This window comes from Pistacia vera, unplaced genomic scaffold, assembly GCF_008641045.1.
Source record: "Pistacia vera cultivar Batoury unplaced genomic scaffold, PisVer_v2 Contig180, whole genome shotgun sequence".
NCBI classification, from domain to species: Eukaryota; Viridiplantae; Streptophyta; class Magnoliopsida; order Sapindales; family Anacardiaceae; genus Pistacia; species Pistacia vera.
The window spans coordinates 206,331-233,629 of NW_022195899.1; the positions used below are offsets into that span (position 1 = coordinate 206,331).

The 27,299-nt window shown below is 34.4% G+C and overlaps 2 protein-coding genes and 1 long non-coding RNA gene across 4 annotated transcripts; all 3 read right to left on the reverse strand.

Annotated features, from left to right (window-relative positions):
* Window positions 1-4,338: 4,338 nt before the first annotated feature.
* On the reverse strand, window positions 4,339-5,113 carry LOC116126501. Its single transcript, XR_004127494.1, has 2 exons — window positions 4,819-5,113; window positions 4,339-4,597 (listed from the first exon to the last, which is right to left on the reverse strand). It is a non-coding gene; the product is annotated as an uncharacterized LOC116126501 (long non-coding RNA).
* Window positions 5,114-7,168: 2,055 nt separating this feature from the next.
* On the reverse strand, window positions 7,169-19,463 carry LOC116126602 (structural maintenance of chromosomes protein 2-1-like). 2 transcript variants are annotated; one of them, XM_031412280.1, is made up of 22 exons: window positions 19,248-19,463; window positions 18,634-18,971; window positions 17,376-18,056; window positions 15,071-15,214; window positions 14,662-14,952; window positions 14,392-14,577; window positions 14,149-14,313; window positions 13,998-14,057; window positions 13,729-13,791; window positions 12,624-12,715; window positions 12,281-12,377; window positions 11,755-11,871; window positions 11,393-11,611; window positions 10,761-10,901; window positions 10,524-10,691; window positions 10,265-10,449; window positions 10,052-10,145; window positions 9,893-9,981; window positions 9,528-9,753; window positions 8,604-8,678; window positions 8,212-8,343; window positions 7,169-7,505 (listed from the first exon to the last, which is right to left on the reverse strand). In XM_031412280.1, the coding sequence occupies exons 2-21, from the start codon at window positions 18,949-18,951 to the stop codon at window positions 8,224-8,226; spliced, it is 3,531 nt and encodes a 1,176-aa protein (XP_031268140.1). In that variant the 5' UTR covers window positions 18,952-18,971; window positions 19,248-19,463; the 3' UTR covers window positions 7,169-7,505; window positions 8,212-8,223. The 2 variants fall into 2 exon arrangements, with proteins under 2 accessions (XP_031268140.1, XP_031268141.1); XM_031412281.1 differs by lacking the exon at window positions 19,248-19,463 and having other exon boundaries at window positions 18,634-18,688; window positions 18,784-18,811.
* Window positions 19,464-21,168: 1,705 nt separating this feature from the next.
* Window positions 21,169-27,099, reverse strand: LOC116126567 (NO-associated protein 1, chloroplastic/mitochondrial). The gene is made up of 14 exons (XM_031412242.1): window positions 27,082-27,099; window positions 26,627-27,037; window positions 26,068-26,253; window positions 25,768-25,854; window positions 25,586-25,665; window positions 25,278-25,359; window positions 24,832-24,852; window positions 24,254-24,299; window positions 23,168-23,286; window positions 22,866-22,979; window positions 22,681-22,779; window positions 22,501-22,590; window positions 21,798-21,907; window positions 21,169-21,645 (listed from the first exon to the last, which is right to left on the reverse strand). The coding sequence occupies exons 2-14, from the start codon at window positions 27,014-27,016 to the stop codon at window positions 21,396-21,398; spliced, it is 1,674 nt and encodes a 557-aa protein (XP_031268102.1). The 5' UTR covers window positions 27,017-27,037; window positions 27,082-27,099; the 3' UTR covers window positions 21,169-21,395.
* Between the last annotated feature and the right edge of the window lie 200 nt (window positions 27,100-27,299).

Consider the following 27,299-nt stretch of genomic DNA (forward strand, 5'->3'; position numbering starts at 1 on the left):
TGCTAAGGGTTTCACTCAGAGAGAGGGTATCGATTTCAATGAGACATTCTCTCTTATGTCTACTAAAGATTCATTCAGAATTATAATGGTCTTGGAATGGATGTCAAAACAGCCTTTCTAAATGGAAATCTTTATGAGGAACTTTAAATGATGCAAACTGATGGTTTTGCAGCTGAAGATAAGCAACACATGGTATGCAAGTTGAAGAAGTCAATCTATGGTTTAAAGCAGGCTTTCAATTAGTGGTATCTCAAGTTTGATGAAGTTGTGACTTCATATGGTTTCACTAAGAATAAGTTTGATCAATGTGTGTATATGAAGATTAGTGGGAGTAAGTCTGTATTTCTGGTTCTTTATGTCAATGACATCTTACTAGCCAATAATGATGTTAATATACTGCATGAGACAAAATAGATCTTGTCTAAAGCTTTTGACATGAAATATTTGGAGATGCTTCTTTTGTTCTTGGTATTGAGATTTTTCATGACAGAACTCGTGGGTTGCTTAGGTTATCTCAAAAGGCTTACATTGAGCGTGTGTTAAAGAGATTCAACATGTAAAATTGCAAGCCTAGAGATGTACTTGTGGTAAAAGGAGACAAGTTCAGCATCAAGCAATGTCCTCAAAGTGATTTGGAAAGGGCATCTATGCAGAATATTCCTTATGCTGGTGCCATTGGAAGCTTGATGTATGCACAAGTATGCACAAGACCAGACATAGTTTTTGCTGTAAATGTCCTTGGTTGTTATCTTTCGAATCCAAGTTCTGATTATTGGGTTACGGCCAAGAAAGTTATGAGATACTGGCAAAAGACGAAAGACTTCATGCTTGTATACAAAAGGGTTGAAAATCTTGAAGTAGTTGGATATTTTGATTCAAATTTTGGTGGTTTTCCAGATGACTTAAAGTCTACTTCGGGATACATTTTCTTGCTTGCAAGTGGAACCATATCATAGAAAAGTGTTAAGCAGACTTCTTCAATCATGTACGCAAAATTCATTGCATGTTATAGGGCAGCTACTCAGGCTATATGGTTGAAGAATTACATTACTGATCTAGGTGTCGTTGATTCCATTTCTAGGCCACTAACAATCTATTGTGATAATAATGCAGCCGTGCTCTTCTCCAAGAACATTAAAATCAGTAGCAAGTCAAAGCATATGGAGATAAAATGTCTTACAAGGACCTGGTCAAAAAGGGAGACATTGTTGTACAGTACATTAGTACTAATAGTATGTTGGCTGACTCACTAACCAAAGGACTTAGACCCATTTCTTTTAAAGGTCATGTAGAATATATGGCTATTTTATAGTCTTTTGATACTTTAGGTTAGTGGGACTGTGGGAGTTATTGATGTATGACTATTGATTTTATGCTATACTATTGATGATGAGTTAGCATTTTATTTTTTTTTCAGTCATGATCGTTGTTTTGATATATATATATATGCACATATAAATTGTTAATATACAACATTGTGTCTCAAGAATAAGATTTCTCTTGGGAATAATAGTTGTAAGGATATGTTTCATATATGGAAATTGCAATATTATTGACTGGAACATATTGGTTTTGTTAGAAGTTGTGTGGCTTGGTTGGAAGCTATGAGACGTCTCTTGCTTTTCTTTAAAGCATAAAAATTAAAGAGAGATCTTAATCAGGACTAACAGGGTAATAGCACATGTTTTGATCACCTGTTGGGGTGCTATCCTTGTCACACTGCCAGATAATTGATCTATGTGATTTGATTATTAGTAATTGTAATCATGGATTCATCTTATGTTGTTTTAAGATGTAAAGATTGCCTCGGCTCATTATTGATAATCATATTGACTAGATTGTTGGTTGAAGTGTTATCTCTGGACTATGTTGTTTTCTTAAAATAGTGGCCACTTTAAAGTTAAAAAGTTATGTTTATCCGGAGTCAAAATTGTTTTCTTTCTTAAAATTAAAATAAAATAATTAATGTTGCCCAAGTGGGAGAATGTTAGAAAAGTTTTCTAATTATGGGCTAACATTAATTATATGTTAGTTTTGATTAAAACTGTGTAAATTAATAGTCCATTGATATACTAATGGATTTAATGTGATCATATTAAAGTTTAGCCCATTACACTTCTTTTGATTAATCTAGATTGACAACAAAGTGTGGGCCTTAGGGTTTATTGGTCTTTTAATGGGAAAGCCTAATAAACTATTATTAAATTAGTTAAGTCTCATTTCCAAATGCTATAAGATAACTGAAACTCATTTTGAAAGTTATCATCAGTTTGTGTTATTGAAACGGAAGACTTACGCTCTCTGCCTTTTGGGGAAACAAAAAAAAAAAAAACAGTTGCTTTTCTTCTAAGAAATTCAAGGATCAAGAATCATGGCACAAACAGATTTATCTATAACCCTTTACTATTAATTTAATATTCTATAATTTTAGTGTTGATCTTTTGGGATGTTGTTTTTAATTTTATTTTATTCACATTGTCAATTGAGCGAAGTAGAATTCTTGTTTTAATTTTATAACAATGGATGACTTATATATGCTCGAAAATCAGCTTCCGTTCTTTATTCTTGAGGATTTTATTCATGATAGTCTAATTAGCCCACATTAATGTATCCTCCAACAAATATGAGAAGCTCTCTCTTCTTGAAATTACTCGTGAGCTCACCAAACTTCGTTGGGGTTACTTGGGAATAGAGGAGAGTTTGGATGAAAGTAAATATTCAAAGGTGGATCATCTTGTTGACTTCCTCAGATGCAGCATTGTACCTTCAAAGTCGATTGAGAAAGATAGAGAAGAAATCCTAACAACGTCACCAAGTGTAACAAAACTACATCAAGCTGGTGTAAAATTCAAGCTTGGATCAAGCAAAAACTTGTTTGATATAAGATTCAAAAATGGGATACTAGAAATCCCACGAATCACAATTTGTAGCCCAATGAAATATGTAGTGAAAAATATGTTGGCCTTCGAGAAAAGTCAAAGTTCATCTCTTAAATCACTGTTTTATCTTAATAAATTGTAGATGGTAAAAATCTATAGTTACGGAATAGGCTAATCTTGTGAGGTTGGGGTCATTAACGATTTGCTAAACCTACAAACACAAAAAAGAAAGCACGAAGCTTACGTAAAACACTGGTATAATGTCTACTATAGACACTCTAACGCTCAAGTCAACGAAGCTGAAAGATGTTATTTAGTGAGGGCTAAGGGGAGGAAGGTTTACCAAAGTCTGATCAGAGATTAGACGAAGGTGCTAGTTCTTAGGAGCAAAGAACTTTAGAAGCCAGTATGTAGTGAACCTAAGATCTTTGAATCCTAATAGAACTTTGAATTCATAATGGTGAAATCTTAGTAAATAGGAAAGACCTAATTTACTTGCTTTTGTAGGAGTAAAAGTCCTAATTCATGTAAGATTCAAGATTTTGGATGAATCAGGATAAAGATGAAATAGGACTCAAGATCTTGGATGAATCAGGATAAAGATGAAATAGGCTATAGATGTTTTAGGGTTTGAATTGGACTCTGGAGCCTTTGAAGTTACCATGGGCCAATAGGCCTAGGCCTAGGTGGACCAACAACGAGGCCCTATTTGGATGATCCAACTTGAGGGAAGCTGGATTGGTGTAATGGGCTGGCCCATGATGTGAATCTTGACATAGGCCACATGGCCCTGGACCATGTAATAGATGCTTCATGTTTGGCAAGGTCCAAAGATTATTTTTTGCTAATACATTCGTTGTCTTGCTAAGACTCCGAAGAATGTGGAATTACTCGTTCAACATGAAATTATTCACAATCAACTCGGAGATGGTGAACAGATGTCAAGCATTTTCATAGCCTTGTTGAACGGCCTACTTTCAATTTCAATCCTCCACATTTTCACTTTTCTTTATTGGTGGAAGAGCTGAACAAGTACTGCAGAAGACCTTGGCACAACTGGAAGACAACCTTGAAACAAGATTATTTCAAAACTCTCCATGGACTACTGTTTCTGTCATTGCTGCTGCTTTTCTCATCACACTCACTTTAATACAAACCCTCTGTTCTATCATACAATTAAAATCTAATTCATGATATCTTGTATCTGTAGGAATTTGCTCATATTTCTGTATTCAAACAAATATCTACCTTATCAATAAAATAGCTAGCAGAAATAAAGAGGAGGATTGAGTGTACTTACTAATAATTATAAACGCTAATTTGTTTAGTTGATTCTTTCATAACATTTTCTACTGCACCTCCATGGATATTGAAAATGGATTACTGCAAGTAACTAGGATTTGCAGGAAATAATTTATTCCAAAATATTGTAAATGAAGTCTTTCCATTCATAAAGAGATGCAAGAAAAACTTTTATGTATATAGATTTTTCAGACGAAAAATTGGATGATGATTTCTAAATGCTGGAAACCATCTGCACAGGATAGAAATCCTCAGAACAGAGGAAGGATCCTCACTCTTATTTATTTATAAGTTCAAGATAATATTAAAATTTTCAGTCAACAAATATGATGGCGCTTGTTTAACACAAAATATGCCGTACGTGTTACTTGAGTCCTACCAGTGAAACTGCATAAGCTTATTCCGTACGTGTTCACCTGAAAGAACAATGTATATTGTTTTAAGTCTTTTTTGGAGCTTCATTTGTGCGCTAAATCAGTAAATTTATGTTAATTAACAATAAACGCCAACATATTTAGCATGGGTTTGAACTCAAGATTCCGATTAACCTAATTTGAACTCAAGATCAGAAGAGATCATCAAAGACTAAAATCTAAAGCGTTGAAAAACAAGAAGATTGAAGGCAAAGCAGACTTACGAGTGATTGAAGGTTTGAAAGTCCATCGAAATTTGCTTGCAAAAAATTCTGAGGTTATGACGAGAAGCACGACAAGAACCTTGAGAATCGTTAAAGCAATCAAAAAGTTCTTCCAATTCTTGTAGGCCATGTTTTTTTTCTTCAGTGAAGCAACAACGCGCTATGCCCAGAATATGTATTGTGTTAGAAAGCCTCCCAAGAGTCGTTTAGTTCATTTCCATTCAATTTCTATAAATTCAAAGTCAACTTCAACAGCGCCATTTATTACTTTCTCTTCGGGTTGGCAGGAACAAGAACACTTATTCAACCATATTGCTTACTATTACTTTTCAATAATGTTTTTATACCCGGGCCTTGACCCGGTCAGGGGCCAATCCCGAGGTCAGGCAATCGAACCGGTTTGATTGATGGGTCTGACTAGTCTAGGGCTATTAATGAGCCAAACTAAGTTTTTAACTTAACGAGCTTGGCTCATGAAAATAAAAAATAATCGAGCCAAATCGAGTTTTTAATTTCCTGACTTGACTCAACTCATAAAAAAAAAAGATTTTGAGCCTGACTCGCGAAGCCAACTCATGAGCCAATAAAAACATGCAAATTTTTTTTAAAATTCAGCGTAGATTTTTTCTCTCTCCCTCATTTATTACTCTTTCTTTTCTCTCTCTGGTTTACTACTCTTTCTCCATCACATCTTTTCTTATTGATTCGTTTCTTCTCTCTCTCTCTCTCTACAATGCTTTTCCCCTTTACAATGGCTCACGGATTCTCTTTTTTTTTTTTTTTTTCCCTTTCTTTCTCCCTGTTTCCCTTGCTTTCTCCAATCTCCACCAACTCTGAAGTTATTCTCTTCCTCTTCTCTTTTGTTACTTATTACTTTTGGTTTTCTCTTCTTTTCTTTCCCTCTAATGACATCTGGTTTTTCCTATTTTCTCTTTCTTTCCTTCTTTCTCATTTTTTTCCTATTTTCTCTTTCGTTCTTTCATTCTTTATCCTTGTTTACCTTGCACTCTCCACCAACTCTGATTTCTTGCCTTCTTTCTCCTTGTTTCCTTGCACTCTCCACCAAATCCGGCACCAACAACTTCCCTAAAATGGTTTGGTTTGGTTTTGTTTTGTTTTAGGGGAAAGGATTTAGTCGCATTTTTAGGGATTTTAACATCAAAGTGTTATTTGTCATTTTTGCAAACTTTTTGTTTTAAAAATTTTAGTTTAATCCCCTATACTTAATAAAACCCCTAATAATTTGAGCCTAGCTCGACTTGCCAGCCTAACGAGCCGAGCCGAGGAAACTCGAACTCGACTAGAACTCTCTCACGAATCGAGCCGAACCGGCTCGATTTCAGACGAAACGAGCAGTTAACGAGCCGTACTCGAGCCGAGTTGACTCGCGAACAACTCACTTCGTTGAACAACCCTAGACCAGTCACATCAACATAGAACTAATTAGTATGGAACTTAATAGACATACCCCCAAGAAATTACGCATCAATCCTTGCAAGTTTGAAATCCAACAAACACCCCTATGATTTGGCTAGGAAACCCTAGCCATCACAACTACAATCCATCCTAAATCAACCCAACACTAGAAAAACCACCATGAAAACCCTAATCCACCACAGGACCCACCATCCGTCACAATAAAACCCACCACAAACTAAGGGAGCCATCACGAAGAGGAAAGGAAGGTTGAACAAGCACAGAGGGACCACATGGTCAATGATGCAAAGGCGAAGCGGACTACAATCCAGATTGAAGATTAGAAGATTTGAAGAAGTGAATATGAAGAACTGACAATTGAAATTGAAGATGAAGAAATGAAATTGAATAATAGAATTTAGGGATTTTAATTTTAGGAATTAGGATTCTGGTTTAGCCACCAATTCTCTAACCCAAAGGTTGAACCGACGATTCAACACTATTCCGCCGGTTCAACCCGAGTCAATCTGGTCCAACTGCTATAATCGAGTTTAAAATGTATCCAAACCAATTAAGGGTCCAATTCTTGGTCAGACCAATCAATCCGATCCAAGTTTTACAACAATGCTTTTCAAAGTAACCAAAAAAAAAAAATTTGACATCTTGAAGGATTATTGATAATTAACCACCAACCTTTAATTTTTTAGTGTTAAAATAAAAAGCAGAGGAACAGTTAAATAATATTCATTAACCCATCATATTATAAATTGTAATAATACACTAACAATTAACTAACGACAGGGGAGTTCTAATATTTCTAAAATGTCATGGGAATTTTTGTTATTTGATTAAATTTAAGGGGATTGGCCGATTTTCAACATTAACAAATAAAGCAGATGCAGTCAAGTTTGTAAATAAAATAGTTGATCTCAAAACTTCAGTGTTAAATTCTTGCTAGCTAGATAAAAATGCAAGTGAGCCACTTGCATAAGTATACATTTGGAGGGTAATAACAAAAACTGAGAATGAGATACAGAGTATCTTAAAACTAAGAGGTCGAAATGTATATTAGAATTCAGGATTTCTACAGACTGAGCAATATCACGCACACAGGTAATTATATACATAATAATAATTTATAAGCTATATATGTGAACAGACATACAAAAATATATCATCAGCCGAAGGAAGATAATCATGAACTTCAACGGCCTGAATTTACTGCAGAGGCAAATCCTATGCTCCCAACTGGCAAGGCATGCTAAAACCATCTGAACAGACAGGATCTTTATAATCAGATAAAACTACCATCAAAACAAGAAACAGAACGAGGGAAGCAAACATTTGATTTATTTAATACTAACATTGTCCAGAATGTAAAATATTTTGTAGCCGTGTGCACTCATTTAGAAAGTATTTCTCTGCTCACTCAGACCCACCAATCTGCAAAGTTATTGATTATGATAGGCCTACTTAGGTGACAGACACAAGGTTTAGAGGACAAGTATTGGCATATACATAGCATGGCTAGGTGGGAGCGGGAGTGGGAGTGGGAGTGGGAAATTAAAAATTATGGTAACAAGAGAATAAAATAATAACCAACCCCCAAAAATGTTCAACCTTGCCATCATCTTAACCCCAACTGTTGTATAGCTATGATCCCCTATAATTAACCAGAACCTTTGGTTAAATACTAAACACATGGCTAGAACACAACTATCTAGACTGAACATTCCCACCCAATATGAAAGTATGCATCATTGTTGCTGTATATGTAATTCTATACAGCTATTAGCTACCACTTAACCTTTAGGCAAGAAGGTGACAAGTTGGCGAACACTTGTTCAAAGTACCATTAATATAAAGTACGTTTGCTTAAAGAAAAACTTCAAGGATGGTTCAATCAGTGGACACCAAAGGGACATTCTGACTTAAAATGTAAACTTGCATAAAAATAAGATAGAACATAAGACTCACAAAATAAAGCTTTCACTTGATCTGCTTTGCAGCCATAGTCCTCTGAACAGTAGACACACCATCCACAAATTTTGTCCGGAAAAGAACATTAGCATTGTTGAACATGCCTTCTTTTAGTGATACCACAATAAACTGCGAGACATAAATACCAAAAGAAGTCACATAATAAAATAAAACTTCATCCAAGAATATTTTACCCTATAGTTTAATCGACAATTGAAGCACTCAAATTTAGTCTTTTTTCCTTATCTTTCCTTTTTAATAACTAAGGCCAAGCAGTACCTAACATTTCTTTTCACTTATTTGAGTTGCAAAACTCTTTTTAACTGAATTCACCTTAGATTTAAAAGAGAACAAGAAGCTACAATCATCTTTAAAGAAAATTATCAGACCTGGGAATGAGGAAAGTGAGTCTTGATCATTCTCCCTATGTTTTGCGTGTGACTTAAATCAAGAGCCGCATCAACCTGTTAACAACCTTGACAATCATTATTTGCAAATCCATCTGATAACAACCTTTTACTCGACATGTTTGTGTGGTAGAAAAAAAGAGTTAGAACGAGTATAAATAAAACATAAACTCTAGGCATTAAGTATCTCCAGTGTTAAAGCTATTAATCATCGTGAATTTAAATTAGCTATTCTTTGGAGGATTTTCTTTGAACTTAATTCCATGGCTAGAACATGAAAAATCAAGAGACAATTACTCCACAATAAACCAACTTTGCCAAACTTCCTTACACGTTCTAGATATATCTGAAAGATCAACCAAACAAATAAACAGGCCCTTTAGCATGTTCCCTTGCAATGTTCAATTCAGTGATGCATTTCAGCAACAATGGGAATGTTTTTTATTGCCATTCTAACTAGCCACAGGAATCCCAATAAAAGAAAATAAATCCAGGACTTAAAAAATCATTATGTAGTTGGATCTCTTTATATGCGAATAATTTATGCATTAGATTGTATTAAGCCTCGATTATAGCAAACTTATTAGAATAAAGACCAAATATCCCACATTTCAGAATCAACAGAATTAACAACCTCTACTTAAACTGAACCATGTTGTGATATGCTATCACTGTACAATACAATAAAATGACAGAATAAACCTTTATTTTAGTATCATTGTAACTATAAGTGATGTACTTCTCAGGAAATGACCACCAAAATGAACTACACAGCCTAATGAGCTTGTATAAAAAACTAAACATTATAAGATTAAAATAGTTCAGATGCATTCAGATTCAACTAGCTAAATGAAGCACAACCAACGAGTGAATATACCATAGAGAAAAAGCAAGAGATGAGAATACCTCATCCAGTATATAAAGAGGAGCTGGCTTGAATAGAAGCAATGCTAAAATCAAAGATAGTGCTAGTAGAGATCTTTGACCTCCACTCAGTTCTGACAAGGACTGTTTCCAAACACCTCCAAAAGCAACACAAACTTCTAGACCATCAAGGAAGCTACCACCTTCAGGAGGTTCTAGCTTTGCCATTGTACCAGGTAACAATGTAGAAAAGATTGATCCAAAGTCCCTGAAGAAAGTGAAGATTAAGAGTGATTAAATTGTGTTGACCTCCGTCAAGAACCATCAATAGGGACGGGAATGATAAAATATAATTAAAAAAAAAAACACAAAATAGGAAGCAGATAACTAGCACGAAACAAACTCACTTGTTAACTTTGACCCAAGTAACTTTTAGAGTTTCCTTCTTCTTCTCATCTAGCTCTTCAATCACCTTCTTGATTTTAGACTTGTCATTCTAGGCAACGAAAAATTAGCATGAGTAAGGAGAATGTAGAACAATGTTTAGACAAATAGAGTGTACAAACCTCAATAATGTTTTTCTTCGACATCAAATCATTGTACTCATCTTCTGCTTTCTCAAACATTGCCATAACTTTCTTGTTGACCCTTTTCTCCAGGCTTCATATGATGAAAAATAAAAAGAATAATTACAAAAGCAGTCACAACTTAGGTTCATAAAAGGCAACAAAACTATGACATTTCTGTTAAGCATATGAACGTTAAAGAAAGTTACACACCCTGATTGCTCGGCTTGCAGTTTCTCAAGCTCTTCCCTTGCTCTAAAAGGATCACGGGATGAAAAATCATAATCTGTCCCACTTCTCCCAAATAGCTGTTTCTCAGATGCAATCCAGGCATGCTTCTCAATCAATCTGTCAACCTTTGCAGAGCAATCTTTCTGCTCCATCTCCATCCGCTTTACCTATTATAGAATTTAAAAAGTTGCAGTACCTCACACTATTAAAGGAATGTGTACAAAATACTAAGCAATATTACCTCATTTTCCAGCTTCTTCCTCTCAAGCTTTGTCTCACTGAGCTTATGTTGAAGTTTCTGCTGCTCCTTTACAATGCCACTAATCTGGGAATCACATTCCTTCATCTTTAAACGAATCGAATTGAGCTCAGACTGCGCCTGATCATGATTATTCCGAGTAGAAGCAACCTACAACAGAAAGTCATATTGCATTGTTTTTATGAAACAGAATTTGTCAATTTAGAGATCAGGGTCTACCTTGGCTTTTTGTGCTTCAACTTCTGAAGAGAGACCATTAATCTGCCTTCTCAATGCAGCTAATTGATTCTCTAAAGATGCTTGTTCCTTGGTGATTGCTTCCTGCTCCATGATAAGTCTCTCTCTTTCATTTTCATGCCCCTACTAGTCACAAGAAGTTCAAGAGCTATTAAGAGTGGGAACCTATAACTACCAACATCAGAACAACAGAAAAGGTTGCAGGCAAGAGTAATACAAGATGAAATAATTACAAGGTCTAATTTCATGTCATATAAGAAGGAAAACTCTGTTCCACAAAGTATGGATCTCAAGTATAGCATCATTTCATTATTATAGTAATATCACACACACACACATACACACACCTGTGTGTGTTTTTGTGTGTGTGTATCCTTGACAGTTTAAACTGATGAAAATTTCAAGAGAACTGAACTAAACTACTACAGAAAAAGAAAACAAAGGCATCTCAATCACACAGGACATAAAATCCCACTTTTCAGGTGTAGGGAATGACAGTTTCTGACACAAAGATGGCAAAATATAAAACAAAATCTAGCCAGAATCAAGAAAAACACCGCAAGACAAGATATTGTGGGCAATCTAATGGTAGACTCAACAGCAACAAAACCTACCTTTAGATCCTTTGAAGCTGACTGCATTTGTACTTTTACAGCCTTAATCTTTTTCTCTAAATCCTTGAGCCTGCCCTCTCGATTATTATCATGCTCTTTGATTGATTTCTCAAGCATTGACACTGTACTAACACAGTTTTCATACAAAACTTGCTTCTCTGTGGCGGCAGCTTTTGCTTCTTCAAGCTCTTGTTCAATCTTCTTTACCATCTCGCCAAGCTATATTTCAGCCACACAAGATGAATAAATGGAAATAAAATATATAGTAATATACAGTATTATAAGTGTACATGATGAGATGAGGCAGCAGGATGACTAAAATGCATGGAATATGATATCCAAAACAGAAGAAAGATGCAAACCTTGTGATGCTCATTTTGCTCAGCCCTGCCCTGGAATAATGAAAGATCATATGATTTAAGCTCTAACTGTGCTTTAAGGTCCATAAACTTTTTCTGAAGAGGCAGAAGTTCCTTGATCTGAAATGGAAGATAGGAAAATGGTAAGGAAGATTCTAAAAACTGTCACAATATATTATTTGCATAAAAGAAAGACCCTGTTACGAGTAAGAACTTAAAAACCACAGAAACTACATCAGTAACATAATGGATAAATGATCCAAAACATAGGAACTATAATTTATATTTCTCTAGTTAAATGTTCTATGCATTTGTATTCCAACAGAAGATTATGTTCCACATGACATAAACAAATGCACTAGTCAAAGATAAGCATACAAAACATAAAAATCTAAAGCATCAATCACAAATTATATCAACTGACAAATTCATGAAAAATACAAGTCAGAGGACTTGTACAGATGCTTCACATTAACAAAAAAATGCTAATCTCTTCACTTCTAAATTGGAAAAGAAAAGAGGTTGTTACCTTTGCTTCAATTTCAGATAGCCTTTTCTGATGTATTAATATGTTAGATTCAGCCTCCGCTAAATTATGAAGTTGCCTTAACAGATCACCTCCACCCCTGCAACAATAAATTTATTTTACAAGGTTCACAAATTGGAAGCAAGCAAAACACTTGAAAGCATATTTTAGTGCCATGTTAATTATATAATACTTGGAAGTATAAAATTGCAAAAATATGAAGAAAAAAAAAAAGAATCCGGGAGATCATCTACCTCCAAGCCCCACTTCAGACAAGTTAGAGAAAAAAAATACAGAAAAACCCATTTGAAACATTACAACAAATAAAATCAAGCAAAGCACTTACTTGCGGCTTCCACCTGTTAGAAGACCACTGGGCTGAAATATATCACCTTCAAGAGTAACACTTGGGGTGCGAATTTCACGACTAAAAGCAACCTGCAAAATATCCATTATAATGCAGGTCATAATGAATATATTAACAAACAAAAAGTTATGTTGTATGATTACTGAAAATGATTCAAATAAACAGCCCAAATTCATTACAGGTGATATAATTTTAAGATGATGGCATCTTAGGGTGCACAAGTAAAGCCAACTAAGGTTATCGAAGATCTCACTCACCTCCCAGTGACTTCTTATACGATTAATCTATCAAAATCTCATAAAACAATTATAAAATTACATTTGAGAAATTGAATACAAATTCTGATATGCAAATACCTCAGTATTATTTGACATCTTCTTCAACAAGTTTAAGGCCAAATTGTAAGAAAGATAATAAAAATGAAAAAAAGTAGACTTCAGAAACCCCGTGGTACCAAACCCAAAGTTAAATATAGTGATATACTATTTGTACATAAGATGGCACATTAAGTTCACTTCTAAACTTTATAAACTTTCACATTAAAGAGCTCTATTAAAAAAATAAAAAATAAAAATAAAATACTGGTTTTTTATTCAATCTCTAGGAATAACACCCAACAAAGTGGCAGTTCTTTAATTTATTGCAGCTGAGTTTAAAATGGATCAAATGCATATGGCAATTTTAAATCTAGAAGAATAAATATTGCCAGTGATCCATGGTATAAATAAAAGCCATCTTTAATATGAAACTTACTTCTCTTAATTGTATAAGCTTTGGCATAGACCATGCTACTAAATAATCTTACTTCAAACATAATCATAAAAATCAGATAAAAAGAGACAAATTGAATTAGAAACTCCCAATCAACCACATGCTCTAAGATATTTTTCTATGATAATATTTTTACTATTATATTGTTTTACAATCATTTAATTAGAAAAAGAACTAAATTGTATAGTCACAGCTTAACAATTTCAAAAAACTATCCACTACATCATATCAAACCTTAGAACAAAGAAATTGTATTATGAAATGAATTGCGCTACAAACAATGCACCGATGGATTACAAAAGATGTTGAATACCTCTTTTGCAGAATCAATGCTTTTGCAGACAAAGGTTGAACCGAAAACATATTCCATAGCGCTCTGCAATGAGAATCAATTTTCAGAGCAGAACAGTCCAATAGAGAACATGACCTAAGAGTATCTAAATTCTAATAATCCAAAAAATATATATATAAAAAGGTAATTACAACTGTAGCCATCCATTTTCCATCACTACAACATAACAAAAATGATTTTCACAACGAACTTCAAAGTTCCAAAACAACAATTGTCAAGGCAGCATATACCTTCAATTCATCACTGTAGCCAACCAAAGAAAGAGCAAGTTCCGCATTTTCCTTGCCAACCTGCATATGCAATGATAAAACCAATTATTAGAGCATGAACAAAGCTTCCTGACTTCCAATTATATTAAAAAGGTGAAAGCCAATGACTGACCAATCTAGCAGCAGCCTGCTGAACTCTGGGAGGAACAGTATTGGATTGAATTTTATTCAAAGGAATGATTGTTACTCTCCTTCGAAGATCACCATTTTGAAGCAATTGTTTTCCTGTATTTTCAGTGTCTACAATAACATTAAATAATTTTCCTCCAGCAGTCACCTGCAAGTAAACTCGTTAATAGAGAATTACCATTTGAATCTATGCTATAAAGCAAACTATATAAGACTGATTACAAACCTCTAAGGCAGTCATTGTGGAGCTATCCCTCACTTTAATGAGTTTAGCAACAACACCCTTCACCTTTGACCTATCAAAATTTTTCACAGGATCACGGTATATGAACTGCACATTTGCTAAATGTGCTGAAAGATCCCGTATATCATCCTTCAATTTCTGCACCAGCTCCATCTCAGATGCGCGGTCCTGATAATATGATATGATTCATAAACAAATTTAACCAAAAGAAATATTTTTATTATCAGTTGCAACATCAAGGGAAGAGCATACCCTTTGTAACGCTTCCATCTGGCCCTCTTTATATGGAACAGACTCCAATGCTTGTTTAACATTTTCTACATCTTTTCTTCTAACATTCAGTTCATTCTCTACAGAAACAGCTTCCTCACGCTTTGACATTAACTGATCTCTTTTCTCTTTCAACTCCTTCTCACAATGACTTATTTTAGTTTTCAGTTGTTTCAATTCGGTTCCAACACTCCCAACAGCAACCTTGGCATCGCCTAGCTGGTCTTCAAGGCATTTCTCCTCACTCCCACTGCTCTTGCCAGCTAGTACACCCTGCACTCAGAGTAATTACGGCAACTTTCTTTAAACAACTCGGTTTGCTGATGAATGACAACAATAACAATGCCAGTGGGGTAAACAAACAAATCCAATATCTTTATGGACTCCTTACCTGGTAATCTTTTTCATACTCTTCCAACCTCTTAGAAAGTTCTTCAACTCTCATTTTGAGATCAGCTGCTCCTTCTTCAGATTTTCTGACAGCAGAGGCCTTCTCTTCTACAGATTGCTTCAGATCTTCAATGTTATGAACAATCTAGCAACATCAAGATGTTGAATTAAATATGATACCAGCACNATCCAATCTCTAGGAATAACACCCAACAAAGTGGCAGTTCTTTAATTTATTGCAGCTGACTTTAAAATGGATCAAATGCATATGGCAATTTTAAATCTAGAAGAATAAATATTGCCAGTGATCCATGGTATAAATAAAAGCCATCTTTAATATGAAAGTTACTTCTCTTAATTGTATAAGCTTTGGCATAGACCATGCTACTAAATAATCTTACTTCAAACATAATCATAAAAATCAGATAAAAAGAGACAAATTGAATTAGAAACTCCCAATCAACCACATGCTCTAAGATATTTTTCTATGATAATATTTTTACCATTATATTGTTTTACGATCATTTAATTACAAAAAGAACTAAATTGTATAGTCACAGCTTAACAATTTCAAAAAACTATCCACTACATCATATCAAACCTTAGAACAAAGAAATTGTATTATGAAATGAATTGCGCTACAAACAATGCACCGATGGATTACAAAAGATGTTGAATACCTCTTTTGCAGAATCAATGCTTTTGCAGACAAAGGTTGAACCGAAAACATATTCCATAGCGCTCTGCAATGAGAATCAATTTTCAGAGCAGAACAGTCCAAAAGAGAACATGACCTAAGAGTATCTAAATTCTAATAATCCAAAAAATATATATATATAAAAAGCTAATTACAACTGTAGCCATCCATTTTCCATCACTAAAACATAACAAAAATGATTTTCACAACGAACTTCAAAGTTCCAAAACAACAATTGTCAAGGCAGCATATACCTTCAATTCATCACTGTAGCCAACCAAAGAAAGAGCAAGTTCCGCATTTTCCTTGCCAACCTGCATATGCAATGATAAAACCAATTATTAGAGCATGAACAAAGCTTCCTGACTTCCAATTATATTAAAAAGGTGAAAGCCAATGACTGACCAATCTAGCAGCAGCCTGCTGAACTCTGGGAGGAACAGTATTGGATTGAATTTTATTCAAAGGAATGATTGTTACTCTCCTTCGAAGATCACCATTTTGAAGCAATTGTTTTCCTGTATTTTCAGTGTCTACAATAACATTAAATAATTTTCCTCCAGCAGTCACCTGCAAGTAAACTCATTAATAGAGAATTACCATTTGAATCTATGCTATAAAACAAACTATATAAGACTGATTACAAACCTCTAAGGCAGTCATTGTGGAGCTATCCCTCACTTTAATGAGTTTAGCAACAACACCCTTCACCTTTGACCTATCAAAATTTTTCACAGGATCACGGTATATGAACTGCACATTTGCTAAATGTGCTGAAAGATCCCGTATATCATCCTTCAATTTCTGCACCAGCTCCATCTCAGATGCGCGGTCCTGATAATATGATATGATTCATAAACAAATTTAACCAAAAGAAATATTTTTATTATCAGTTGCAACATCAAGGGAAGAGCATACCCTTTGTAACGCTTCCATGTGGCCCTCTTTATATGGAACAGACTCCAATGCTTGTTTAACATTTTCTACATCTTTTCTTCTAACATTCAGTTCATTCTCTACAGAAACAGCTTCCTCACGCTTTGACATTAACTGATCTCTTTTCTCTTTCAACTCCTTCTCACAATGACTTATTTTAGTTTTCAGTTGCTTCAATTCGGTTCCAACACTCCCAACAGCAACCTTGGCATCGCCTAGCTGGTCCTCAAGGCATTTCTCCTCACTCCCACTGCTCTTGCCAGCTAGTACACCCTGCACTCAGAGTAATTACGGCAACTTTCTTTAAACAACTCGGTTTGCTGATGAATGACAACAACAACAATGCCAGTGGGGTAAACAAACAAATCCAATATCTTTATGGACTCCTTACCTGGTAATCTTTTTCATACTCTTCCAACCTCTTAGAAAGTTCTTCATCTCTCATTTTGAGATCAGCTGCTCCTTCTTCAGATTTTCTGACAGCAGAGGCCTTCTCTTCTACAGATTGCTTCAGATCTTCAATATTATGAACAATCTAGCAACATCAAGATGTTGAATTAAATATGATACCAGCACATGGCATATAATAGTAGGAAATGAACAGAGAACAAAGACTTCAATGAATAGTCACGGCAAATATACAGGATTACAAGTATAATAAGATAAGAAACACCTTTTCAGCATTCTCTTTCTCACTCCTGAGTGTGTCGTCCTTGTTATTCATTACAGACACTTCACGCACAAGATCTTGAGATAGTGCATCTACTTTCTCAGACAAAATTTTGACTTCTCCACCCATGCTGGCTTCCTTTTCAGCAGACAAGTTTGACACTTGCTTTTCCATTTCCTGTATTTCCAACCGTGTCCTTTCTGTATCATCATCGATTTCAGCAATCTTTGCCTTCACTTGTTCCACTTCCCCAACTGCACTGTCTCTGATATTTTCAGCTTGAACATATTCATAGGCAATGCAGAACCTTCTAAGTCGATCTAATTCAGCATTGCCATTAGCCCATTGCATGTATTGAGTCCGTTCTTTCCTTAGTTTCTCCAAAGCAGGCAATATTTCCTGGTCAAGAAGATTATTCATCTCATCAACCTTACTCTGCTTCTTCTCAAGTGTTTTCAATGCAGCCTCTTTCTTTGTTTCATACATTCTTGTCCCAGCAGCCTCTTCAAGCATAGAAAGAATTTCTGGGGGTTTCATATTTAAGACCTTGGTGATTCGACCTTGCATTATGAGAAAATGTGGATTGTTAACATTGAGCTGCACTGAATGAAAGAGGGTTTGGACTTGACTAGGCTGAGAAAGTTTTCCATTGATAAGATATTTGTTCCTTCCACCAACCACAATCTGCATTGAAGCAAATACATTTCAACATATATAGATGCATTTTCAATGAAGAACCATAGCAGTCAAAATTGTCATCTACTTACTATACTCACATTAAAATGATACAGCTTGCTCTACAGATATTTATTTTCAGGCATACATACCATAATTCAATTCTAAGATCCAAGCACATCAACACTAATAATCCTTGTAATGTGGAATATGAAGTAACCCATAATGGAAATAAAGATTAAATTTCTGATGAAATTCCAGAATCATAAGCAACCTCACATTATTTTAAAGAAAACCAGTAAACAAATTAAAAATAAAAAATAAGAGAGAGAGAGAGATGTTTAAAACACCTAAACGTACAGTCAATTTAAACCAAAAGTTTACCATAAAAATAACCAAAGAAAGTCACCATCCCACATGTTTGCCTAATTTAAAATTCTTAACAAATCAATTTACTTACTTGTAAACCTAACAAACTCTATAAAGTACATATAAAATGCCAACTCTAAAATTTCATAAAGTGATAATATTAAAAAGCTCAAAAAAAGGCATATTCCTACAAGGAGTCAACATAATTGTGACCAACCTGTCGAGTGACAGTAATCTCTGGATGATCCTCATACCCGAGAGGGCTTCTATTCCTATCAGAATTATCAAACACAATAGACACAGTAGCTTTAGTAATTCCAGCTTGGCCTTGCTTGTATACGAGTTCCTGAAGGTTCGAAGCACGAACCTGTTGCAAATTGGTTATGCCCAAAACAAAGCAAATCGAATCCAGAATATTCGATTTTCCTGACCCATTTAGACCCGTTATCGCATTAAAATACGGATCAAAACCTGGTACCACTGTCCTTGACGCATAGGATTTGAACCCCTCCAAGCATATCTCTTTAATGTACATTTTCCCCAATTCTTATGCCGCTGAAAATAAAGAAGGAAACAATAATAAATATACGGACTCAGAAACACAAGAAGTGGAGATAAATTATAAACAAGGTTGAAAAGTAAATATAAAAAAATCCCTGTTAGCTTACCTAACTGCGGACAAGAAATGAATTATCTTTTTGTTCAGATCTTAGAGCTAAAAAAAAAAAATTTGAAATTTGAAATCCTAAACTTTAAAACTCCAAAAAAATATATTGTAAAAAATCCCATGCAAATCAGAGAAATTAACTGTGAAATGGTTTATGGGCTTACCTTGAAAGCGACCGAAGCCAAGAATTGGAGTGAAATGAAGTCTGGGAGTTGGAGAGGTTGTAAGTGAAGGGTTTCTGAGTTTGAAACCCTAAAATTGGAGAGTTGAATAGGTACCGAGACGGAAACGTTAAAGATAGGAGGTGAATTTTATTTTTTTTTAACTTTTTGGGGGTGATGAATTTGAAATTTGATAGCTTAAGAAGCAAATGGGTTTCAGTGAGGCCTACTGTCGGATTTTGTGAAGTTGGAAGTGAAGAAGCAAGAAGCGGGAAAATTATTTTGTTGTTGTTCGATTTCGAATTATTTGAGACATCGATATTGGCGCCAATGCGCTGGGCTGGCCCGGCCCAGGAATTTAACCACTTTAAGTCCGTATATATTATGGGAAGTGATTCTTAGATCCAATATTTTTTATTTTTTATTTTTTTAGTATTTGGGATGTTTGACTTTTTGTGCCCATCTTAATTTATCTTCCAAAACCTTAAAGTTAACGATCAGATAAGTTTTCAGTGATTATCTCTTATTAATAGTCATGGGGATTCGAATTCAAAATTTCTTGAGTAATCTATTCAAAAGTCTCAAACGAACAATCAAACTACCTGTAGTAGTTAGTTTCATCATTAGCTCCCAGACAAAATAAAATAGCTTTAGCTCACCCCTGTTTTTATCATTACCAGAAGTTTGGGATTCCAGCCAATAGTTAATGGTGGCACTTGAAGATGAAAGCTTTCAACGCCTGCTCACTTCCTCCTGTTCAACTACTTTCATTCATTCCTTCTTCCAATCACTTTATTTTTACACCATTTATCTCACTTTACTCCAATTTATAAGAATTTAGAATTAGTGTTGGTTGAAATTTTAAAAGAAAAACATTTTACAGTTTTTATAGTTTGGGTAATTCCCCCGAGCTTGAGATTTTCTTTGAAATTTTGTTTATTTTGATTGGTTCATACTAAAGGCATTAAATTTTTATTCTAAATATCAGTATTTACTTTCTCTTAAGAGTTACATAGTTAACAGCATGTTTGGTTCGTTATTTTTATTCCTATTCTGGATCGGATTATTAAAATAATATTTGATTTATTTTTTTCAAAACTCTATCCCCAAAACATGATCCTGACACAAGTTTGAATTGTCGTAGTTGTTAATGGAGTATACGTGTAATAATGATTGTAAGGATTGATAGTTAGTACTTTTGTTATATATGTATTAATGTGATGTTTTTAAACAGTTGGATTAGTACTTGAAATTAATATGAGTTTTTGTTTTTTAATATCTACGGGTGACAAAATTACCAATAAAATATTTAGTATTATTAAAATATAACTTGATAAGTTATATATATAATAATAAATTATTTCAACAAAATTCAACAAAATATTATATTAATAAATCATTTATAAAAAAATATATTAATCAAATATTCAACACAAATATCAAGGTCAAAATACTCAACCAAACACATATTCTATAAATCATATTCTCGTAATCATAACCCTATCCAACTATCCAATCCTATCCCCAAAATCCTATCCAAAATAATGAACCAAACGCACCCTAAGAAAATTTTCTTTGTAGGATTATCATGATTTAGAAATCTTAAATAAAAAGATAAATTAAAATTTTTTGACCCTTTTTAAATTGAAGATGGGGCTTAAAGATCACTTCCCTATATTCTCAGGTTATTTTTGTATGTGGATATATAATCAAATATCACTGACCCTACAAAACAAAATTTCTTACAAATATATATTTGACATTGTGCTAATTATTTATTTACATGCTATCATGAACTAGCCCCACACAAAGATGAAAAACCCCAACTGTAATTACTCTGGGAAAAGCACTTTCAGAAGCTAAGAACATTCACATATACAATACAACTCAGAAGTTTCCAAAGGCATAATATTATAGACTAAATTGAACTTATTCATTGCTTTGGTAAAAGGAAAGTCTATTCTACAATTCATCAACCTCAAAATTTAACGCAACTCTCCCATTCTACAGACAATTTACAAGGTATACAAGTTTCTGAGTATGCTCTCAGTGGCTCTCTCACTTTGTATACGATACAACATCTCTTATTTGAAATATAAAAATTGATTATACTCAAGAAAAAAAAAAAAAAAGAAAGGAGAACCACCACAATCAAAAATACCATTTTGGTCTTTCTTCCAGTTCTTTGTCTGTCAAGTCCTCATACTGGTACCACTTTGCTCCAGCCTTGCCAACTGGCAATGGATTCCGAACAAACACTTCAACAGGCCTGGGGACACGGACGGCCAAATGCAGTTCTTTAGAAGTTTCATCTAATTTTATATCAGAAGTTTTGAGTGATCTGCAAATAGGCTCAACTGTAATCCATCCCAGACCAGAGATAGCCACATCACTGGCAGGCCTGTCCAACCAAAGCACAATGGAACTTTTACATGTTTTGACTTGGGTAAATTAGGCATCAGCTTATGAGCCTTTTATTAATGAGGAACAAAGACAATATGAGGTAGAGACATATTAATCTATATTGCACAATAAGCATAATTTCAGTTATACCTTTCCAGATCTTCAAATTTTATTTGCAGTAGGCGCTCTATTTCAAGTCCTTTCCAACCGTCTGCTCTTTGTTTTCCAGTTGGAGGTGTCAACAGAACACCAAGTTCTTTCTGCAGCAATTCAATGAATAACTCTATTGACATTAAAAATGCAAGAATATACAATTGCCACAGATGCCACAGATGCCATTAAAGGAAAACAAACAAATAAATGATAAGTTGAAAGCAAATGGACTTATAGGAAGACAAGATAAAAACTTCAATATAACAACTTTCTAATTATCAAATGGCAACAGCTATAATGGCGTTTGTTTAATGATATATTATAAACAACACCAGAATGTTCATGCAGCTTCAAATGTTATGCAAGAAAGAGTTCATGAAATGTGAGTTGCAATGGCAGGTAGATGATCAAAAAATGAGTGCAATGTCCTACCACTCAGATACAACCTTATTTGTTCTATGGTTGGAAAGGATAAATAAGATCAACTGAAAATCAAGACATTGTTTTTGGTAGCGAGAAAACAAACAATAGCAAATTGTACAAAACTAATTCGGCCAAGGCAAGCACTTTATAAGTATTCAAGACAACAGAAAAACAAAGTACATTTTTGTATACTAAAAATAAGTTGCAATTCTCTGATTATAGAAATACAAAGCATCAAATAACAATATGATCAACACTGAACAGTTTATCGGACTACCTGGTAAAATTCATCTGCTTTATCAGTGGGTACTACATGAATCTGCAAAGACTTGGGTCCATAGAACGTCAAACATGTATCCGGGAGGACCTGAAAGCATCAAGATACAACATAAAAAAAAGGTAAAGGATCCTTTACCAGTCAAAAAACAATATATCATGGAAACTAAAAGAGCAAAACCTTCAAGACATCAATTCTGACAAGACCTCCCCAAAATATTGTAAATCCATTCAAGCCATAGGATTTGAATTCATCTGCTTTTCCCTTTTCAGTGGCCACCTGATAATTATGGAAGCAACAAAGTAAAAATCCTGCAGATAGAGGCTAATGGTGTGATCTTAATGAAATCTTGGAAAAAACCTTACAGGAAAAGATTGACCCCTGAGCCGGTTTTGAGGAGCAAGAGCAGGTAAATCTTCTGCGTGAACAACTGCGGCTTGCCTATGATGGAGATGAACTCCAGGTGTGTCATATAATTTCTGTAGGAAGAACATGCTGATTTATAGAAGATTTCATACAATAAAATTTTATACTAATTTACTAATCCTAAAATATATGGGTTAAAACTGACTAGTTCAACAACAAAAATTAACTACAGACAAGAATGCTAACAATCTGAAGGGAAGGCAGCCTTTACAAAGTTAATGCAGTAATATGAGGGTCATACCCCACCACTAAGAAAGGCATCAATCTGAATTGGACCTAAGGTAGTTCCAGGAACAGCGGATTGTATTGGCTTCCGCTTTTCTGCCATTGCAGCAACCGGATCCCTTTCTGCCATTGTTTCTGAAATTAAACAATGATAACTATAAGTCAAAGCTTATACATGGCCAATAACTATAGGTGAAAGAATAATAACGAAAATCTCAAACATATTTCTAAATTAAGGTCAAAACATAAAATTTTTATGAACAGCATAACATATTCAGAACAAACTTTAAAGGTAACAAATATTATCAGAAATCAAGTACACTGTTCCATCTGTATCAACTATTGTCAATAATATGAATTCGTTACAGAAGAAGAAAAAAGAGTGGAGAACACATAAATAGGATATTCATTCATTGATAATGATGTAAGAACAGACCTTAACAGAACTGAAACAGAGATATGAGCATGTCAAAATTCATATTTAAAGTTAGTGTATTGTTTTTTTCTGTAACTAAAACTCTTTCTAATAAAGTTCCAAAACAGGCAAAATAGGTTATTGTCAGCTTGAAGAGAAAATAGACCAACTCTGTCAATTTACCAACAGAAACTATGTCATCCCTATTGTTCCATTTATCATATTTAGGTCAATGAATGGAAATAATGACTTTATTTCAAATTTTGAAACAGAAAAGACAGATAATTCCCACAAGAACAAAACCTATTTACTTGACTCCCGTAATCACCCACCACATATTTAAGTCAAGAATATATTAAATACATCAATTTTTGTGGACATGAGAAGTAATCATTGCTCGATCACAGATTTGTTTTCTCCCAGAAAATTCTATGTTGTAGCATAATTGGGTTTTGGACTCAGAACACGTATAAACACCAAATTTCTGTGAATTTCAAAAAGGTTGTCCAAAGACCATATAATGCAGTGAAAATATTGCAACAGAAACTTTTGACACAAAACCTTATTCTGAAACTGAAGTTGCCACTATGCCCTTAACGATTTAGTTACATCTTTTTTCCTTTTTTATTTTCTTGAACACAGAGTTACATCAACTTAATCAACATAATATAAATAACATTAACTTACTCAGTAATGCATTGATGAATGCAGATTTCCCAACATTAGCTGACCCCTGCAGCAATAATGAAATTGAAGAATTAGAAAATCATAAATGCCCAATAAAAGATTATACTGTTTCAAATTCATAAAATCACAGCAGAATTACAAACAATTTAACTCTTGAGACCAAAAACGTACTTAAGAGAATTGGAAGATGAACGGCAGAAGAAGATATTACTGTTTTGAATTTCGGTAACGTAATGCTTATACAAATTGAAATAAAAAAAAAAATAATAAAAAAAAAAAAAAATCATACCAAACTCTTTACAGATTGATTTCAAAAACGACTAGTATCTCGACTAGTATCTAAGGAGTAGTGAGTTAGTTCTCTGAAAGTAATATTGGTCAATCAAGCAGTTGCTTGTTTTAAATTCTTGGGGAATGGAGAGAAAGTATTAAGGCGCACAAGTTAAATCTGAAACAAGTATGAAGCAGTTTAAACATAAATCAACAAGGGTCTTTCAAAACTTGTAAACCAGATGATATTCCCAGCATGTCTACTCCAGCAAACCAATGTGAAGCTGCCAGTTCAGAAGGTTACTAACCAGAATGTAAACGTCCCGCCCCTGCACCACAAGAGTCTAAGTTAAGAACTAAAGAAAATCATGGTTTCATTATTTCATGAAAACAGCTAAGCTTATTCCCAGGATATGAATTCGGAATTATTTATTCCCTGCAATGTAATATTAATATATATTTTAATATACTTAAAGCTTAACAATAGACAACACAAAGTTCAAATTACTAGCTCTTCTAATAATGGCAAGGTACAATTCTCAAGGTTTTGAATCACAGAATTAGACATATTTAGGAGAACTTTGAAACTGATGTGAGCACCAATATTCATTAAACTTTCTGCATCAGTAACCTACTAATTCATGCATGCACTCCAAAGAAGATTACTTAAGAGAACAATATCAGTAAGAACCAACACAAAATAACTGAGAAATATCAACTGCAGGTATGCAAATAATTTTTTTGTAATAAGTACCTTTTTTTCCTTTTGAATCTCTGATGCTACTCCAGCAATTCCTACTAAAGACTTGGAACTGGTGAGATGTACACTCAAGACGCTGCAAAAATAGCACAGTCCCAGATATTTAGAACAAAGCTTCCAAATTTAAATCATAAAACCCAAAACCTTATAGTAAAAATTTAGAAAATGCTTCGAAACACACCAAAGCCTAACACCAAATACTTAGGTCAAAAACATGGTTTCTTGTCTGTCATTAAGAATACCAGTCAAATCAGGGAAGATAGAAAAAACCATCAAATCATAGGCAAGGAGCCAAAACTTACTTGAGCTTCTTTTTCATTGTGGCCTCTACGACCCAATCGCCAATACAATTAAGATCAGTTCCTTTTGGAAGAAGATCAACCTAATGGTAATAACTAAAGCATGAATAATTTGAGCAATTTAATATCAGAAACTACGAATTGACATGATAAACTTCAGCAATCACCAATGTGATAATGATTACCTTAGTTACAACTAATATTATAGGATTTCCACCAGCAAGATCACGAATGCGAGACAAAAAGCTCCCATTGAAATCCACAATATCAACCTAAATGTCATTAGCCAAAAAAATTAGAGGAAAATATTAATTTATTTCACAGAATATCCAGTGGATTAGTAATTTCAGGATATAGAGTTAAAAACATAGAATTGTATGCCCAATTTTTTTCTATTATTATTTTTTTTTCCATTTTTCTAGACCCAGATTTTTTTAACATACACTTGACTTGATTAACAAAGGTCAAAATTCAGGTATGCTCACCAATTTAACAATTAAAGCTTTCTCATGACGCAAGTGAGATAGCTTCTCCCTAAGCTCATCGGCTGAAACAAACTGCTTCCCTCCAGAATAACCTCCATTTCCACCAACAGCAGTTATCATGTGGCCATGGGATAAAAGCCGGCACCTCCCACAAATCACAGTGTTCAGCTGATGGTGTTTCTTCTTCTGCAAGCCAAATGTAAACATTCAGTAAGCGCCCTCACAGCATCCAGCTTTGAATTTCCCCATACAATGATACAAATTCATAAATAGGCAACAAAACCCATTTCGAAAAATCATTCCTCAGAAAATAAAGTTCTCGCCCCTACAAAACATCAGGTCTGTAATCTCATGTCTCTCAACTGTCTGCATTCTTTAAATTGACATGTTATACAACTTATTAGTTATTTAATTAATGTCAATTTTTAAGTGCATAGGTAAACACCAAACAATAGTATTTAAGCTGTAACATCCTCGGGATAAGATAAAAACGAAAAACCCTTAAAATTCTAACTAAACCCAGCAACCCATTGAAAAATAACATGGCTCAGCTTAATACCAATTCATACATATCCGGGTCCACATAACCCGGGGCATCCGACTCCGAGGTTTGCAACGGAGCTCCACAACCATAGCAAGAAGCAACAGCCGTATTAACCTTCAAAACCTTCTCTTTCTTCCTCTTCTTCTTCTTATTCTCTTTTATGACTGCCTTAGCAGCCTCCCTAGCTTGTTGAAGTTCAAGAAACCGATCTCCTCGGGTCGGGGCAGCTGCCCCGCTGCCTTCGGAGTCGAATTGGGTGTCTGATACAAGCGTGGATTTGCAATAAAAGAGAGGGGGTTTAGTGTGAATTTTAAGGAATTTAGGGGTAGAGTTTGTAAAGAGGTGGTGGTGGTGGTAAGGGAGAGAGAGAGGAGATAAAAATGTTGAGAGAGTTTTAAGCGCCATTGCTCGGTGGGTTACCGTTGGGCGTTGGTTCCGCCGAGAAGACAAGACAGTACGTTCTGGTTTGGAAAGATACAGAGATGAGGCCGCACTTCAGAGCTTTGAGTATTACACAGATATATCATATATGTATATAGAGTCCTTTTATTTTTCCATAATTACTTATCGTCCCTATAATTTCTTCAATATTACTTTCTCTGCCTTGGTAATAATCCTCGTTTCTTTTTGTGTTTTGTCTGTTTGTACGACTTAGTTATACACATAGCATTATTTATTAATTAATGCC